Source organism: Taudactylus pleione, unplaced genomic scaffold (assembly GCF_031769625.1).
Source record: "Taudactylus pleione unplaced genomic scaffold, aTauple2 ptg000486l, whole genome shotgun sequence".
NCBI lineage: Eukaryota > Metazoa > Chordata > Amphibia > Anura > Myobatrachidae > Taudactylus > Taudactylus pleione.
The window spans coordinates 820,922-838,971 of NW_028284888.1; the positions used below are offsets into that span (position 1 = coordinate 820,922).

Here is an 18,050-nt window from a genome sequence, read left to right on the forward strand (position 1 = left end):
GTCAATCCGGCTCTGTGTATTTGTAAACTTCAGAGTCTGAATGATATTTTTTTGCTCCCTGCCACTCAGGTACTTACTGATCGCGCAGTCCGGCCATTACCTTCAATATATTATTTATGTTTTGTGTGCTGAGATTTTTAGATTTTATTTATTTTTTTGTTATGTCCATGAAACCACGAATCCAGCCTCACCTTAGCCACGTACGACTGGCGGCTGGAGTCACAGCTTGAGTTTTGCAGATGCGACAGACTGTGAATGAATTAAAAAAAAAAAAAAAGAAAAATGTTGCGACTGAATTTCACACTCTGAATAAGACCCAAAGTGATCTATTATTATAGTTTGTTTATTACAAAGATCTAGTCCCTCCTTCGTCCTCTTTTCCTGATTCAGACCCGCTCGCTAGGATGCGATCGCTCATAGCAATCTGCGCATGTGTATGTATCGCAGTGCGAACCACTGCGAAAGATCGGGAAGCGCTCGCTCACCCACCATAGACAGCCCAGTTGAATGAGTGACAGAAGAGGCCGTTTGTGGGTGGTAACAGGGGCAGGCCACTAGAAACGGGGGCGTGGGGGTACGAACGCAGGCGTGCCTGAGTGTTTCAACACCGTTTCAAAGACGTGCATAATTAACAGGCAGCATCATTATTCACGTCACCTGGTTGTATTTCACGCTGAAGTGAACGCAGTGCTTGTGGCCAGGTATAGTCAACCTCAAGCGCTGCGATCACATCCGATGGTGCTCGATGTACCAATGTTTTCATGCACTTCCAGGAGATGACGTGCGCAAGTGGGCGTCTTATGAATGGCTAGTGGGCGTCTGCATACATATAGTGATAGCTCGCCAAGACATAGTGGGCGTGCTAATGCCTTGTCGTGCGATCGCCTGCCTTGCTGGGCGTGCGTTAGATTTGCATATGCTGGGAGCAAGTGTACGCATCTAGCGAGCGGGTCTGAATGAGCTCCTCAGTGCGACCCAATTTAATGATTTATCTAATTCTGCCTTTTGAAGCACATTACATTTCTTCTATGAAACAAAACAGAAAAACAGCTTCATTTCCAGTGGTGAATTCTGACCATCTCAGAAGGACGGGCAGCCGTCCGCATCATAGCTGGGCAGAACTACATATCCCATAATTCCCCAGCAGCCTCTATAGAGCCTCCAAATAGCCGAACCTAGCCTCCAGCCACGTATGATCATTTCATACATAAGTTATTTCATCCCCAGTAATGAACACAGCAACTCAGAAAAACTGACACTTTAGTGAATCAGAAATTGCGTTTCTTGTAGCGGACATACATAAAATACTATTCTAAATCTTCTGCATGTTGGGTCCCTTTTGAAGTCTTTGCAATGGGGTCAGCACTGCGTCTCGCAGAACCTTGTGCCAAGAAATAGGTGCTCGCAGCAACAGAAGGAAAACCCACCAACAATCTCAGAAGAAATCACTGCCTGCTCATCTCCATCAGCCTAATAATGTTTAATTAATATAATGAGCCTTCTGCATGAACCAAAGGGAAGGACCTATTTTTATAACCTATGCTGCATTTCCTGTCCCTGGGGATCGCATAATTGCCTGTTTAGTTTGTTAACCTTTTCTATGTCTTCACGAGAGCGACCGCTGCTCGCCAGAATATCACAGGTGAACCCGCTTTGTTTTATTACATTTTTTTAACGATTGCATTTATCTATATGGGTCATCAGAAATGATGGTTTCCTTATACCAAAGTGGGCGCGAGGAGATTTGTGAAAATAGGATATTGGAAGGCTGGGGGTAAATGGTATAAGATTTGGATTGTCTGGAGGTTGGAGGCCAGTAGAATCCATTTACAAATGCCTCCTTTTTATAATAAATATTAGATGTAACCTAGGATGGGCCATAGCAAGGTCAAAATGCGCCCTGACACTACACCCCCCCAAAACGTGTTGCCAATAACAGGGGTGCCCCTAGTTGCAGCAAAATCATACGCATTTTATACGGTCATAAAACTCATAGTGGAAGTCGGCCATAATTACACCAACATTGGATGTACAGTACATCATGGTTACAGACTCCCCAAGGTGGGGGGCTTGGCACGGTAGAAGTGGGTGGAGCAGGGGCATAATGGCGTGATTGCATCATCGTGGCCCCATTAATTCGCTATATAATGCTGCGATTACAGGCATTGTAACGAAAAGTGCGTCATCGCCCGCACTGACATGGGCACCCTCCGGGAGGCTTGCCTGCTTTCCTGGGCGTCCGGGAACACCGCCCGAGATTCCGTAGCCTAACGGAGGTTCCGGGACAGTAGGTAAGAATTGTGCACAGAGAAAAGGGTATTATTTTTCTACTGCGCATTCGCGCAGGTCCCTAAAAACTCTTACGACGCATGCGTTACACAGAGAACGCTCAGAGGCGCTGTTGCGATTGAGACGCAAGGCAACAGAAATGTCTTGGAAAAGTTCTGGGCGGAGGCTAAGCAGACGCAGGAGATGGTTCATCTTGTGGGCGTTTTATGGCAGTGTCGCGGGTGGCATCGCTGAAGTGTTTCCGTACTCAGACTCTTAATAGTTCACACTGGAGGCCATACATGGAAACGCCTGCGTTCACCTCTTTATTCGCCCCATTAACACGTAGCCCTGCACTTTCTTCCCCCTGCTCCCATGTTAGTCACACTGAATACAGAGTATCGCTGCATATGAGCAGAAAGCCCTCAGTGTTTCCAGCTCCTCACAGAAGCTGCTCTCATACATCAGAACTCCGCCTGGAGAAAAAAGAATGTGCCACAGGCCTTGTTAATGCTCTTCATGCTTGAGGAGCAGGAATTCCTGCAGCGGTCACATCTGACAGGGAAGGACAGAGGGGGTATCTGTCTGCCTGCAACAAAGCACTTGGCAGTGGGAACTTGTGACTTTAGGGTGGAGAGGGCACACCTTCCCTTTAGTTCCAGCACGCTGCTGTTTCATAGATCCTCAAAAAGCCACGAGCAAGAGCTCCAGACGCAACACACACATCCGGAGCTCGTCCTCTAATGGTGGCCCTGATTCAGCAGTGATCGCAACTGCCATTACGCACGCAATCGGCCGATGGTTGCATTCTACGTATGCAGTGCGTGTGCGCGAACACTCCAATGCGATCGGGACTGCGATCGCAGTGACTACGCAGACCCATCGCAGAGTGATTGACAGGAAGTGAGCATTTGGGGGTGGTGACGGGGATGTGGTCGGCGAAACGCAGGTGCGGCACTGCGTTTGAACGCCATTACACGGCATGCATAAATTAGCCACTGCGATGCCATACGCAGCCTGTGTACTCACTGCGTGCGATGAGGTTGGCAATTCTAAGAACAGAGCTTGTGCCAGTGTGCGTGAGGCTGCGATGGTACTCCATGTTACCGATGGTTTTGCAGTCTTGCTAAGTATTACGGATGTGTGTAATATAAGATGGGCGTCCTTATGTTGTGCTGCGAAGGCATAGCGAGCGCAGACATTAGCATATCTTCGCAGTGAGACTGCGTGCGTAATCGCTATTGCGATCACAGTTGCGATCCGTGCTGAATCAGGCCCTATAGCAGTACATTTGTCTATGGGCGTTAGTTTGTTAGTGATATAAATAAAATACAGATCTGTCCTCACTTACTGATCCTCCAATCGCTCCAAATAGCCCTGATTAGTCCATCACGAAAATGTGACTACGCGGATTTGCGTCTTTTTCTCACTGCTAATGCGATATAAAGACCAAAGTGCGCATACCCTGTACACTAATGGATTTCAGGGCTAAAGTGGTGCGATAAGGACGCTAATCTGAGGAAAAAAAGGCAAAAGACTAGGGATCGATATGACAGAGCCGCGCCGTGCAATCCGCTACACAACACTGCCCCAAATGCAAGATAAGTACAAATTCTAAGCCCTCAGGACACTATCATGCTGTGTGTATGTGGCTGAGATGCGAAAAAGACACCAAAACCGTAAATTAGCTATCCATGGCACAGCGCCTAGGTCGTGTCTTGCATCCCGCACTATATAGCGCAACCGCTAGGTGAATAAGGAAATATCTGTAAGTAAACACATAAAATAGCTGCAAGAAATATGAGAATAACGTTAGCACCAAGGGAAGAGACACATCCGATAAGGGGATAATCAGACAAAAAAACACAAGTAACAATTTATTAGAGAAGCTGAAAAATATTTATTGCTAAATAGTCCAAAGTGTTTTCTACACGCAGAGGTCCTGTGCTGCATGCTGAGTACACATGTACCCGTGTCTTCTACACGCAGAGGTCCCGTGCTGCATGCTGAGTACATATGCACCCGTGTCTTCTACACGCAGAGGTCCTGTGCTGCATGCTGAGTACACATGTACCCGTGTCTTCTACACGCAGAGGTCCTGTGCTGCATGCTGAGTACACATGTACCCATGTCTTATACACGCAGAGGTCCTGTGCTGCATACTGAGTACACATGTACCCGTGTCTTCTACACGCAGAGGTCCTGTGCTGCATGCTGAGTACACATGCACCCGTGTCTTCTACACGCAGAGGTCCTGTGCTACATGCTGAGTACATATGTACCCGTGTCTTCTACACGCAGAGGTCCTGTGCTGCATGCTGAGTACACATGTACCCGTGTCTTCTACACACAGAGGTCCCGTGCTGCATGCTGAGTACACATGTACCCGTGTCTTATACACGCAGAGGTCCTGTGCTGCATACTGAGTACACATGTACCCGTGTCTTCTATACGCAGAGGCCCTGTGCTGCATGCTGAGTACACATGCACCCGTGTCTTCTACACGCAGAGGTCCTGGGCTTCATGCTGAGTACACATGCACCCGTGTCTTCTACACGCAGAGGTCCTGGGCTTCATGCTGAGCACACATGCACCCGTGTCTTCTACACGCAGAGGTCCTGTGCTTCATGCTGAGTACACATGTACCCGTGTCTTCTACACGCAGAGGTCCTGTGCTGCATGCTGAGTACACATGCACCCGTGTCTTCTACACGCAGAGGTCCTGTGCTGCATGCTGAGTACACATGCACCCGTGTCTTCTACACGCAGAGGTCCTGTGCTGCATGCTGAGTACACATGCACCCGTGTCTTCTACACGCAGAGGTCCTGTGCTGCATGCTGAGTACACATGCACCCGTGTCTTCTACACGCAGAGGTCCTGTGCTACATGCTGAGTACATATGTACCCGTGTCTTCTACACGCAGAGGTCCTGTGCTGCATGCTGAGTACACATGTACCCGTGTCTTCTACACGCAGAGGTCCTGTGCTGCATGCTGAGTACACATGTACCCGTGTCTTCTACACGCAGAGGTCCCATGCTGCATGCTGAGTACACATGTACCCGTGTCTTATACACGCAGAGGTCCTGTGCTGCATACTGAGTACACATGTACCCATGTCTTCTACACGCAGAGGTCCTGTGCTGCATGCTGAGTACACATGCACCCGTGTCTTCTACACGCAGAGGTCCTGTGCTACATGCTGAGCACACATGCACCCGTGTCTTCTACACACAGAGGTCCCGTGCTGCATGCTGAGTACACATGCACCGTGTCTTCTACACGCAGAGGTCCCGTGCTGCATGCTGAGTACACATGCACCCGTGTCTTCTACACGCAGAGGTCCCGTGCTGCATGCTGAGTACACATGCACCCGTGTCTTCTACACGCAGAGGTCCCGTGCTGCATGCTGAGTACACATGCACCCATGTCTTCTACACGCAGAGGTCCCGTGTTGCATGCTGAGTACACATGCACCCGTGTCTTCTACACGCAGAGGTCCCGTGTTGCATGCTGAGTACACATGCACCCGTGTCTTCTACACGCAGAGGTCCTGTGCTGCATGCTGAGCACACATGCACCCGTGTCTTCTACACGCAGAGGTCCTGTGCTGCATGCTGAGTACACATGTACCCGTGTCTTCTACACGCAGAGGTCCTGTGCTGCATGCTGAGTACACATGTACCCGTGTCTTCTACACGCAGAGGTCCCGTGCTGCATGCTGAGTACACATGTACCCGTGTCTTCTACACGCAGAGGTCCTGTGCTGCATGCAGAGTACACATGCACCCGTGTCTTCTACACGCAGAGGTCCTGTGCTGCATGCTGAGTACACATGTACCCGTGTCTTCTACACGCAGAGGTCCTGTGCTGCATGCAGAGTACACATGCACCCGTGTCTTCTACACGCAGAGGTCCTGTGCTGCATGCTGAGTACACATGTACCCGTGTCTTCTACACGCAGAGGTCCTGTGCTGCATGCAGAGTACACATGCACCCGTGTCTTTGCTGCTGTAATCCATTTCACATGTATGTACTGCGGCCTGGTAAACGCTCGCGATACAAGTGTATATATGTCTCAGGACAGTGAATAGAAATGTTGGGTGATCCTCATAACATCAACAATTTACAAAGCTCTCACAATACTGAAGCCTTACGCTGACCGCTGGCTCCTCTATAAATACATTTTTGTGTTGCGGCCTCCTGGACCCTCCCTTCAAACTGCTGCATTTATTTTTAGGATTCAGACATGAGAATAGGGGGAGAGAGATGATCTAGACTCAGGGTGGTCTTCCTCTCTGAAAGACAACAAAAGTTTAATATAAACAGCTGTGATTTGTCTTCTGGGCATGGAAAATAGGGGTTGTGTCAGCATTCAGCCCGGGCTAGATCTGGATGCCTCGTGGCGTGAGGGCAGAGGGATTTGAAATCAATATGTTTAGATTCAAGTCGATGAAATGATTTCATGTGTTCATGTAAAGCATCAGAAAGTGCATCACAGATTGGCTGATAGTTCTATTTCCACTACGTCATATTTACTTCTGTTGAATCAGTTTTTCCTTTCGAGCAGACACAGTTTACGCTTTTTAGCTACTAAGAGATGTGCGCTGACCTCATTGCTATTAAGAATTCTCTTCTTAAGAGGCAGAGCAATTACAACTGACTTATGGTGGGTTCTATCAACATAACATCATTACTGCTAACGAGACATAAAAAGACAATAGCACAGAAAACCCCCACAGCCTACATTGCATAACGTAACAGTACATTGCATAACGTAACAGTACATTGCATAACGTAACAGTACATTGCATAACGTTACAGTACACTGCATAACGTAACAGTACATTGCATAACGTAACAGTACATTGCATAACGTTACAGTACACTGCATAACGTAACAGTACAGTGCATAACGTAACAGTACATTGCATAACGTTACAGTACACTGCATAACGTAACAGTACATTGCATAACGTAACAGTACATTGCATAACGTTACAGTACATTGCATAACGTAACAGTACACTGCATAACGTAACAGTACATTGCATAACGTTACAGTACACTGCATAACGTAACAGTACATTGCATAACGTAACAGTACATTGCATAACGTTACAGTACATTGCATAACGTAACAGTACACTGCATAACGTTACAGTACACTGCATAACGTAACAGTACATTGCATAACGTAACAGTACATTGCATAACGTAACAGTACACTGCATAACATAACAGTACATTGCATAACGTAACAGTACACTGCATAACGTAACAGTACATTGCATAACGTTACAGTACACTGCATAACGTAACAGTACATTGCATAACGTAACAGTACACTGCATAACGTAACAGTACATTGCATAACGTAACAGTACACTGCATAACGTAACAGTACATTGCATAACGTAACAGTACACTGCATAACGTAACAGTACATTGCATAACGTAACAGTACACTGCATAACGTAACAGTACATTGCATAACGTTACAGTACACTGCATAACGTAACAGTACATTGCATAACGTAACAGTACATTGCATAACGTAACAGTACACTGCATAACGTAACAGTACATTGCATAACGTAACAGTACACTGCATAACGTAACAGTACATTGCATAACGTAACAGTACACTGCATAACGTAACAGTACACTGCATAACGTAACAGTACATTGCATAACGTAACAGTACACTGCATAACGTTACAGTACACTGCATAACGTAACAGTACATTGCATAACGTAACAGTACACTGCATAACGTAACAGTACACTGCATAACGTAACAGTACATTGCATAACGTAACAGTACACTGCATAACGTTACAGTACACTGCATAACGTAACAGTACATTGCATAACGTAACAGTACACTGCATAACGTAACAGTACACTGCATAATGTAACAGTACATTGCATAACGTAACAGTACACTGTATAACGTAACAGTACATTGCATAACGTAACAGTACACTGCATAACGTAACAGTACATTGCATAACGTAACAGTACATTGCATAACGTAACAGTACACTGCATAACATAACAGTACATTGCATGTGACTATGTGTACCGTAAGCTAACAATGATGTGACTGATTTTACCAACTACTTCTCTCTCTCTTTAACTTTTAGTCAGTAGTAAGAACTATCTGAGACTGCCGAGTAGCGGGAGACGAGAGGGGCAGCACGCGCGGTTACTGAGCCCCAATATGCACCAGCCCAGATGCGTCCTCTGCTTGGTATTCCGGTATCGGGCCTCAGGTACAAGCGGCGGAACTCTGCGGGTGCTGCGAAGATCGAGCCAGGAGACCAAGTTACTGTGGAAAATACGAGAGGAGCCAGGGAGTGAATGGAAAGACGGCAGAATTCTCTTGCAGAGTTACGAGGGAGATTACCAGGTATGCAACAATGTGGCAAAATAGTTGTGTAACAAATAACAATATACTATTATACTATACTAACATTTGCACGCAGCTTCGCTCACGTGTTTGTCTGTTATTGCTCAATGGAACTAATTTTACAAAGACAGTAGTGGCATCTAATAGTGATGCATATTTTGTATTGTAGACATTGATCATAAGACGTCTTTGTAAACAATATTTGCAGTTTTCCCTTCAGGAATTAACACAAAAAGATGATTGGGGCTACAAATATGTGAGCAAGCTACTTAACCTACAGTAACACTGAGAGGTTACAAGTAACATGAGCAGCGACTCTATGATATGTAGTATTTGTTTTGGTGTGCCATATACTGGATTGACATGTACAGATGTGTCCTCATACATCTAGCCTCTTTACACGTTAAATAGCCCTTCTTGTCGCGCCATGCCGTGGAGTGATTCAGTAGCGCTGAGTGTCTTTTCGTGCGACTTTTTAGCTTCAGATGCATTTTATTTGCGCAGCGATGCAAATAGGATGTACAAGCCGCTTCTGGTGATTAATATGATATGCGGCATGCCTATAATATGTATCCTACTGCAGGTGTATCTGCATGCGAAACGCTACGTTATATTGTCACAGCCGCTAACACTGTAACGTATTTCACATGCAGATACACCCGCAGATACACACACAGTATATAGGCACGCCGCATATCATTTCAATCAATAGAAGCAGCTTGTGCGTTCTATTTGCATCGCTGTGCGAATAAGACGCATCTGAAGGTAAAAAGTCACATGAAAAGACACTCTGCGCTACCGAGTCACGCTGAACTCCTGTGTTATGTATAGCGCATGGAGGCAAGATGTATGTGGACAAATCTGTATACTGCAACTTCAAGAGTCAAGATAAGCTGCCTGATTAGTGCTTAATATATAGTTAGATTTTCCTGTGAAATAGATCTTGAGATATATATATATATATATATATATATATGCATACATATATAACTGTCTGCATTAGGGGGTGTGCAATATATAAATATATATATATATATATATATATATTTATACACACACACTGTGTCAAGCGTCTGGTTTTTCCTTTATTGCTCCTCTCCCTGATGTCACATTGAGATAATACATAGCTCAGTGACTAAGCTATACAATATTGAAAACGCAATCCACATTCATGCCGTAGTTTTTGCGTGCTGCCGGTACGATTTAATAAACAAAAATTCCGAATTTTTTTTTTTGTCACTCTTACACTGTCCCAAGGAGTACATTTCTCCAAAAACATTTCGTTGTATATATACAACCATTACAGCTTTATTATAAGTATAGATTTTGAAAATAGATTATGTTCTGGTGTTAATATAGCCATGGGTGGGAACTTCTCACCTGGAGATTTTGGCAATGTATTACATTAACAGATCGGAGGCAAGGATTAACTTCAAAGTAATTAAAAGCATCTGTGGTGGGAGGATTATCACGACAGGTATGAAATGATTCACTATCCGTCACAATAACTGCCGCCCCCACATCAGGTGCTGGTAATTACGTTGCCGATAATCCCTGCCTGCGATGGGCCAGTGTAACGCACTGCCAAAATCTCAAGGTGTTATCAATGTGGTCATTTGACTACTGAATGTCCAAAGAGCATTGTTCTACCAGAAAATGGTCCATACAGTAAGTTGATCACTAAATGTTTCCATTAATCTGCGAAAGTTGATTTCACATCGGTAGTCACCCAAAAACTCATAGCAGAAGATTATTTCTGCAGTTAAATCATTTTTTTTTGTTTTACAACACACAATAATATCCCCTATGAAAGACGTTACTATGGTGTCTCTCTGTGTTTTAAAACTTTGATATTTTGAGCGCGATGTCGCAATCTGCGATGTTTTGCCCTCAACCTTGATGTATTTGTTTTTGTGTGTTTTTATGTCGCCCACAAAAAAAAACAAAAAACATCTAATTCATTTTAGTGAATTTATTCTAACCACGGTTGTAATTCCTCAAACATCTCCCCCCAGCTTCCCGCTGTTCCCCTCAAAATCGTGACTGTAATTTCCAGGTGACACACGAACCAGTTGTTCATTACGGAAAGCCTTAAATTTCTCTTCGGCGCCATTATGCACGGAGTGTGAGAGCCCTGATGCTTTGCAGTGTGCATACATCATGATGTTAATACATTGTCAGTGGGCTGTGGGAGACGAATGCGACTTGCAGGAGATTTGAATTAAAGGGACAGCGCTGGCAGATCTGCGATAGGAGATTTGCATTAAGAGGATTTATAGTGTTTATTTTAATATTACAGTAAAATCTGGATGGCTCCCATCGGAGACTTCAGTTAAGCAGAGTTGTTTTCGTTCTGTTTCTCGTGTTGTTATAGCAACTAAATGGTACGCTGCTTGTTATTCAGAAAGCACTGATCTATAGCAGCGTTCGGGCCTTTGTGGATGGCATTAGGCTTTTGATGTATTCGGCAGAATGTTGAAGTGTTGTCTTGCTAAGAGAAAAAAAAAAAATGAAATCTGTTCTCCGATCCCTGTAGTTTAGATATGTAAGGTATCAGCTCCGTGTTTCAAGTGTGATTGTAATCTTACAGAAATGACACATCAGCCCAAACAGTCAGCATAAATGGAATAAAGGCAGGCTTTGTACATGAACAATACCCAGTATGTAACGGGAGCTGATTTCCTGCGCTACGATGCGTTTACTACACACAACAGCCATGTTACTCTGCTCCTGCTCAGATCTTCTAGTACTAAGTACCATTGTACACTTCTCAGCCAGGCAATCAGCAGCTTGTTACCTGTATACGTGGGTATTATTCGTACCTGTGCATTTATATACATACTGGGGCACATTTAGGACATTGCAAAAATAAGTTAACCCCAGAAATCTGCAACCTAACTGTGTTAGGCTCTATATGTACTATATATCAGAATATATAAATAATGTAGATTAATTCATAATCACGGGTCCAACAAGCAATATGCATATTTTGAAAGATAAAAAAAAATCTGTAATACAAAGCAGTGAGAGCGGCGAGATGAGGGAATTGGCGGCAGCCGGCAAAACCAATACACTGTCGGAGTTTATAGGTAAAATGGTCCGTTTAGGGTTATCGGTACTGTCTGCTATCTGCAACCGGATAAGTAAACAAACTGTTCTCTGAATTATAAAATACAGCTGTGAAGATGACATATTGGTCCTAGCTGACGCATGTTCCGTACCTTTGGCGTGCCACCTAAACCTGTCACGTGTGCCGACTGCTGAACTGACCCACACTTGTCTACTCAACCCGCTTCCACATCCCGTCCACTTTTGCAAGGAAGTGGGTGGGGCTGCGATGAGGCAATTATCGGCATTAGGACCCCACGCGTTTGCCCCTGGGACATCCCCCTACAAGATGTCACAAGATCATCAACTATGAACTAATCGGATACTTGATTTAATTTTGTAAACTACACTATGAAATTGATAGTTGAGTCTAATTGGTTGCCATGAGTTACATCTCATTTCTCTCAGGATCCGTTTCCGATGTCACTTGATTCCGGGGATAAACAGTTAATAACATATTTTCCACTGATGAAGCATTCCCACTTTATGCTGGTATTTGGCATACAAATAGATGCCAAGGGGGATTTACTAAGCCACGGTTTTGGGTGGATCTCAGCAGAATTGACTAAGTAGTGATTTGAATGGTGGCGATGTGCGGCAGCTTAGAAACACATAGGGCCTGATTCAGACCCACTCGCGAGCGGCTGTCCGCTCGCAAGTGGGTCGATGTTATGGACTGAGCATGCGCACGACGGAGGGAGCTCCATCGTGCGCATGCGCCAGACGCGACGAGCGAAGGAAAGTCCTTCGCTCGTTGTGTCCGATCAAAGGGGGCATGCTGTCAATGTTGATTGACAGCACGCCCCCTTTGGTGGGCGTGCCGGGGGCGTGCCTCCCTGACGGGGGCGTTCCCACGGGAACGCCTCCCGTCAGAAGCCGGCCCACTGACATCACTAGTGATGTCAGTGGGAGTGATTTTGGCTCTGATAGAGCCAAAATCACTCCGGAGCTTGCGGTTAAAAATCTCAACTGCAGGCTCCGGCTCGCAAATTCGATGGTCGCGATGGTCTCGACCATCGCGACCATCACAATGCACGCTCGTATAGCCTGTGGGTGGTGACCCACAGCTATACGAGCGTCCAGGAGGACGCTCCATGAAAATGGAGGCCGGCCCTCATTCAGAGCGTGCGCTCTGCTCAGAGCGTACGGCTCTGAATGAGGGCCATAGATCGCAATGTAAAACCAGATGGGGAACATTATATTCTGTAACAGCCTAATTGCTACTCCACAACAGGCCTGTTCCCCCAGCCGTTCGGGTTTCACCAGGGACAGAACTAGTGAGTGGTGGGCCCTGGTGCAGGTTACACACGAGACTGACGAGGAATCATGGTGTCTCTACATCTCGTTCCCTAGCAACAGCTGGGGCGTCACCTATCACACGGCAGGTACTGACAGTCCCAGTACCGTACTGCAGTGACGTGCGCTGAGGTCAACTGCTGGGGAGGCACACATGTATAAGAAGAACACAGTTTTTATATTAAAACTTTGGAGCATGACAGGGAGTATGATAGAGGAGGGGGTATGACAGGGGAGTCTCTGACTGCACGTCCTGCCATACTGTGATACAGTCCTCTCTACACCTATCCAGGGACGGACTGGGGCTCCCGCAAAAGTGGCGTGGTTACACATCACGCTGCGTGCCACAAGTCACGGGGGCGTGGCCTCACTACATGCCCCGTCTTTCAGTGTCCTGGCCGAGCAGTTATATATATTTATAACATTGTTTTTCTGTAGCTCCACCCACAGTTCCTGAGCCCTGCTCCTGAGTCCAAAGGGGCCCCTGCCGCTGTTCTGCAGCTGGGGCCCCCACACCTGGAGATGCCTGGACCAAAGCTAAGTAGCACAGATCCCTCCTGATTCTCCTGGCTGGTGGGTTCAAGGGAAATAGTAATGACTTATTTAATGTTTACGCAATAATAAATCAATGAAACATAGTGCCACCGCTAATCAAATATATAGTAGTGCCACCGCTAGTCAAATATATAGGAGTTCCACCGCTAACCTCCCCTTCTAGAATGTAAGCTCTTATGAGCAGGGCCCTCTAACCTCTTGTGCTTCTCCCTACTTTAGTTTCATCTACTTCTTACTCACCACTAGGGCACCTAACACTTGGCTGCTTACGCTCTGTTGCTTATCTGGGTGTTATGGTCGCTAATGTAGTAATATATATTATCCATGTCCTGTATTGTATTGCTTTGTAAGGCGCTGCGGAACATTTGTGGCACCATATAAATAAATGATAATAATAATAATAATAATATAGTAGTGCCACCGCTAACCAAATATATAGTAGTTTCACCGCTAATCAAATATATAGTAGGGCCACCGCTAATCAAATATATAGTAGTGCCACCGCTAATCAACTAGTAGTGCCACCGCTAACCAAATATATAGTAGTGCCACCGCTACCGCTAATCAACTATATAGTAGTGCCACCGCTAATCAACTATATAGTAGTTTCACCGCTAATCAAATATATAGTAGTGCCACCGCTAACCAAATATATAGTAGTGCCACCGCTAATCAACTATATAGTAGTGCCACCTTTAATCAAATATATAGTAGTGCCACCGCTAATCAACTATATAGTAGTGCCACTGCTAATCAAATATATAGTAGTGCCACCGCTAAACAAATATATAGTAGTGCCACCGCTAATCAAATATACAGTATAGTAGTGCCACCGCTAACCAAATATATAGTAGTTTCACCGCTAATCAAATATATAGTAGTGGCACCACTAACCAAATATATAATAGTGCCACCGCTAATCAACTATATAGTAGTGCCACCGCTAATCAAATATATAGTAGTGCCATCGCTAATCAAATATTATAGTAGTGCCACAGCTAATCAAATACATATAGGAGTTCCACCGCTAACCAAATATATAGTAGTGCCACCGCTAATCAAATATACAGTATAGTAGTGCCACCGCTAACCAAATATATAGTAGTTTCACCGCTAATCAAATATATAGTAGTTGCACCGCTAACCAAATATATAGTAGTGCCACCGCTAATCAACTATATAGTAGGGCCACCGCTAATCAAATATATAGTAGTGCCACCGCTAACCAAATATATAGTACTGCCACCGCTAACCAAATATATAATAGTGCCACTGGTAACCGAATATATAGAAGTGCCACCGCTTACTAAATATATAGTAGTGCCACCATTAACCACATATATAGTAGTGCCACCGCTGATTAAATAAATAATAGGCTCCAAAATTGTATTTATCATATTGCCCCTGCTGAATAAAAAAGAGAACATCTGTGAAACCAATGATAATTTACGGGGAATGATGGGGCAGTGAGGGGAAGGACCTGTTTTCAGCTGATATAAGTTGTAGTGCCTGCAAATTATTACTGCCTAACCCTGATTCAGAAAATCCCAGGTTCCAAGTGTTCAGGAGAAACTCCTACATTAGGGAGGTAAATGAACTATCTGTCCTAAACTCTAGTGACACAGCGCCCCTAGTGGACAAATCAGGACATCACATAATGCTCTCTATTTTGGAAAAGCAACAGTGTTTTAAGACTTTGGTGGGGAACATCTTTTTTTAATGGGTTTTTCCCTAACCTGATGGCAGATCTGCTAAGCTGGGGAGAAATATGCCTTTAGTAAATGATTATATATATATATATATTTTTTTCTTTTTAATGTTTATACAGGGTTTGGGTTGAGTGAATAAAACAGATGGCACCTTGGAATTGCGAGGTAGATGTGTGAAAAGCTGTGTCGTTAATAATTCTGCAAATTGCCAGAAATCTCAGTTTATAGATAAAGGGGCTGAGACGTTAGACATGTGAGGTGGAATCTGTGTGATCATACGTGTGCATGATTTCCTGTACCCTCAGGTGTCAGGACGCAGTCCATCACATGATGGCGACTTAGTCATCAGTTAGTGAACATAGCGCAGGTGACATAATCGGGCGATAATAAGGTGGGAACAGCTGCCATATAATGCTCTCGGAGTGACACATCACTCAATCTATAGGTAACCGGAAAACAGAAGGCGATAATATCTGTATACAGTGGGAGCCATCAGTAAATTCCCTCCATCTAGAAATAAAAAGCTTTTTCTGGGAATTTCCTGTCGGCAGCATTTCCCTGAATTAGATTCTTCCAGGATATAATTCATGTGGATAATTTCATGTCTATCAGTTTACACTAGTTGAATCTTGATTTAATCCTTCAGCTCGTTTAGTGTCAGTAAAAGCAATGTCACATGTCACTGTATCAGCTTCAATACGTCTTCCATAGCGTAGTGACCTAAACCGACAAAGATATATGAAATGTATCCAAAAAAAGAAAAGCGTCCTTGATATACGTTCGGTGGCCATTTGGGTAACTAATGAAATATTCCTCTTTTTATGTTAAGAATAGGTTTGAAATGGAGTATACATTAGCGTTGAAAGCTTATATTTATATATATATATATATATATATATATATATGTGTGTGTGTGTGTGTTTTTGTTTATTTCTGCAAAATTGCAAGTCTCGACTGTCAATCTCCTTGTGCTGTTCCTTTAAAGTCAGCCGTGATTGCATTGATTATTGAAGAGGTAAGCAACTGTATTAATGAGCAAGGAAGTGCCATAGTGCTAGAACGAAATTGCATTTTAAATTCTAATTGTGTAGTTCTCAGCCAGGGGGACGCACAGGCAGCCAATGTGCAGCAGCAGCTTCCCTGTGCTTGTCTTGGTAGCCAGTAGCAACACGGCTGCACTGAGCACACACTGAAAACTGAATCCTAGCCATGAATTATGTACACATGCCGTCCCTCTGCCACTATATGCACAGAATAGTCTGTACCAAGCTGTGTGTGGTGTAGCAGCGCGTTATGATGGAAGCCCTCTGTACGGTGGCTGTAGCGCTGTGTGGTGTAGTAGCGTGTTATGATGGAATCACTCTGTACGGTGGCTGTAGCGCTGTGTGTGGTGTAGCAGCGTGTTATGATGGAATCCCTCTGTACGGTGGCTGTAGCGCTGTGTGTGGTGTAGCAGCGCGTTATGATGGAATCCCTCTGTACGGTGGCTATAGCGCTGTGTGTGGTGTAGCAGCTTGTTATGATGGAATCCCTCTGTACGGTGGCTGTAGCGCTGTGTGTGGTGTAGCAGCGTGTTATGATGGAATCCCTCTGTACGGTGGCTGTAGCGCTGTGTGTGGTGTAGCAGCTTGTTATGATGGATTCCCTCTGTACGGTGGCTGTAGCGCTGTGTGTGGTGTAGCAGCTTGTTATGATGGAATCCCTCTGTACGGTGGCTGTAGCGCTGTGTGTGGTGTAGCAGCGTGTTATGATGGAATCCCTCTGTACGGTGGCTGTAGCGCTGTGTGTGGTGTAGCAGCTTGTTATGATGGATTCCCTCTGTACGGTGGCTGTAGTGCTGTGTGTGGTGTAGCAGCTTGTTATGATGGATTCCCTCTGTACGGTGGCTGTAGCGCTGTGTGTGGTGTAGCAGCTTGTTATGATGGAATCCCTCTGTACGGTGGCTGTAGCGCTGTGTGTGGTGTAGCAGCGTGTTATGATGGGATCCCTCTGTACGGTGGCTTTAGCACTGTGTGTGGTGTAGCAGCGTGTTATGATGGAATCCCTCTGTACGGTGGCTGTAGCGCTGTGTGTGGTGTAGCAGCTTGTTATGATGGAATCCCTCTGTACGGTGGCTGTAGCGCTGTGTGTGGTGTAGCAGCGTGTTATGATGGAATCCCTCTGTACGGTGGCTGTAGCGCTGTGTGTGGTGTAGCAGCTTGTTATGATGGATTCCCTCTGTACGGTGGCTGTAGTGCTGTGTGTGGTGTAGCAGCTTGTTATGATGGAATCCCTCTGTACGGTGGCTGTAGCGCTGTGTGTGGTGTAGCAGCGTGTTATGATGGAATCCCTCTGTACGGTGGCTTTAGCGCTGTGTGTGGTGTAGCAGCTTGTTATGATGGAATCCCTCTGTACGGTGGCTGTAGCGCTGTGTGTGGTGTAGCAGCGTGTTATGATGGAATCCCTCTGTACGGTGGCTGTAGCGCTGTGTGTGGTGTAGTAACTTGTTATGATGGAATCCCTCTGTACGGTGGCTGTAGTGCTGTGTGTGGTGTAGCAGCTTGTTATGATGGAATCCCTCTGTACGGTGGCTGTAGCGCTGTGTGTGGTGTAGCAGCGCGTTATGATGGAATCCCTCTGTACGGTGGCTGTAGCGCTGTGTGTGGTGTAGCAGCGTGTTATGATGGAATCCCTCTGTACGGTGGCTGTAGCGCTGTGTG

General features: G+C 45.2%; 1 protein-coding gene across 2 annotated transcripts in view; it reads left to right on the top strand.

Moving 5' to 3' along the window:
* Positions 1 to 18,050, top strand: part of NRP2 (neuropilin 2) — a 184,994-nt gene that overhangs the window by 133,784 nt on the left and 33,160 nt on the right. For both annotated transcript variants that reach the window (XM_088449487.1, XM_088449488.1), the window contains exon 13: positions 8,418 to 8,683. In XM_088449487.1, the coding sequence (XP_088305613.1) occupies positions 8,418 to 8,683 (266 nt within the window). The remainder of the gene's footprint in view (positions 1 to 8,417; positions 8,684 to 18,050) is intronic.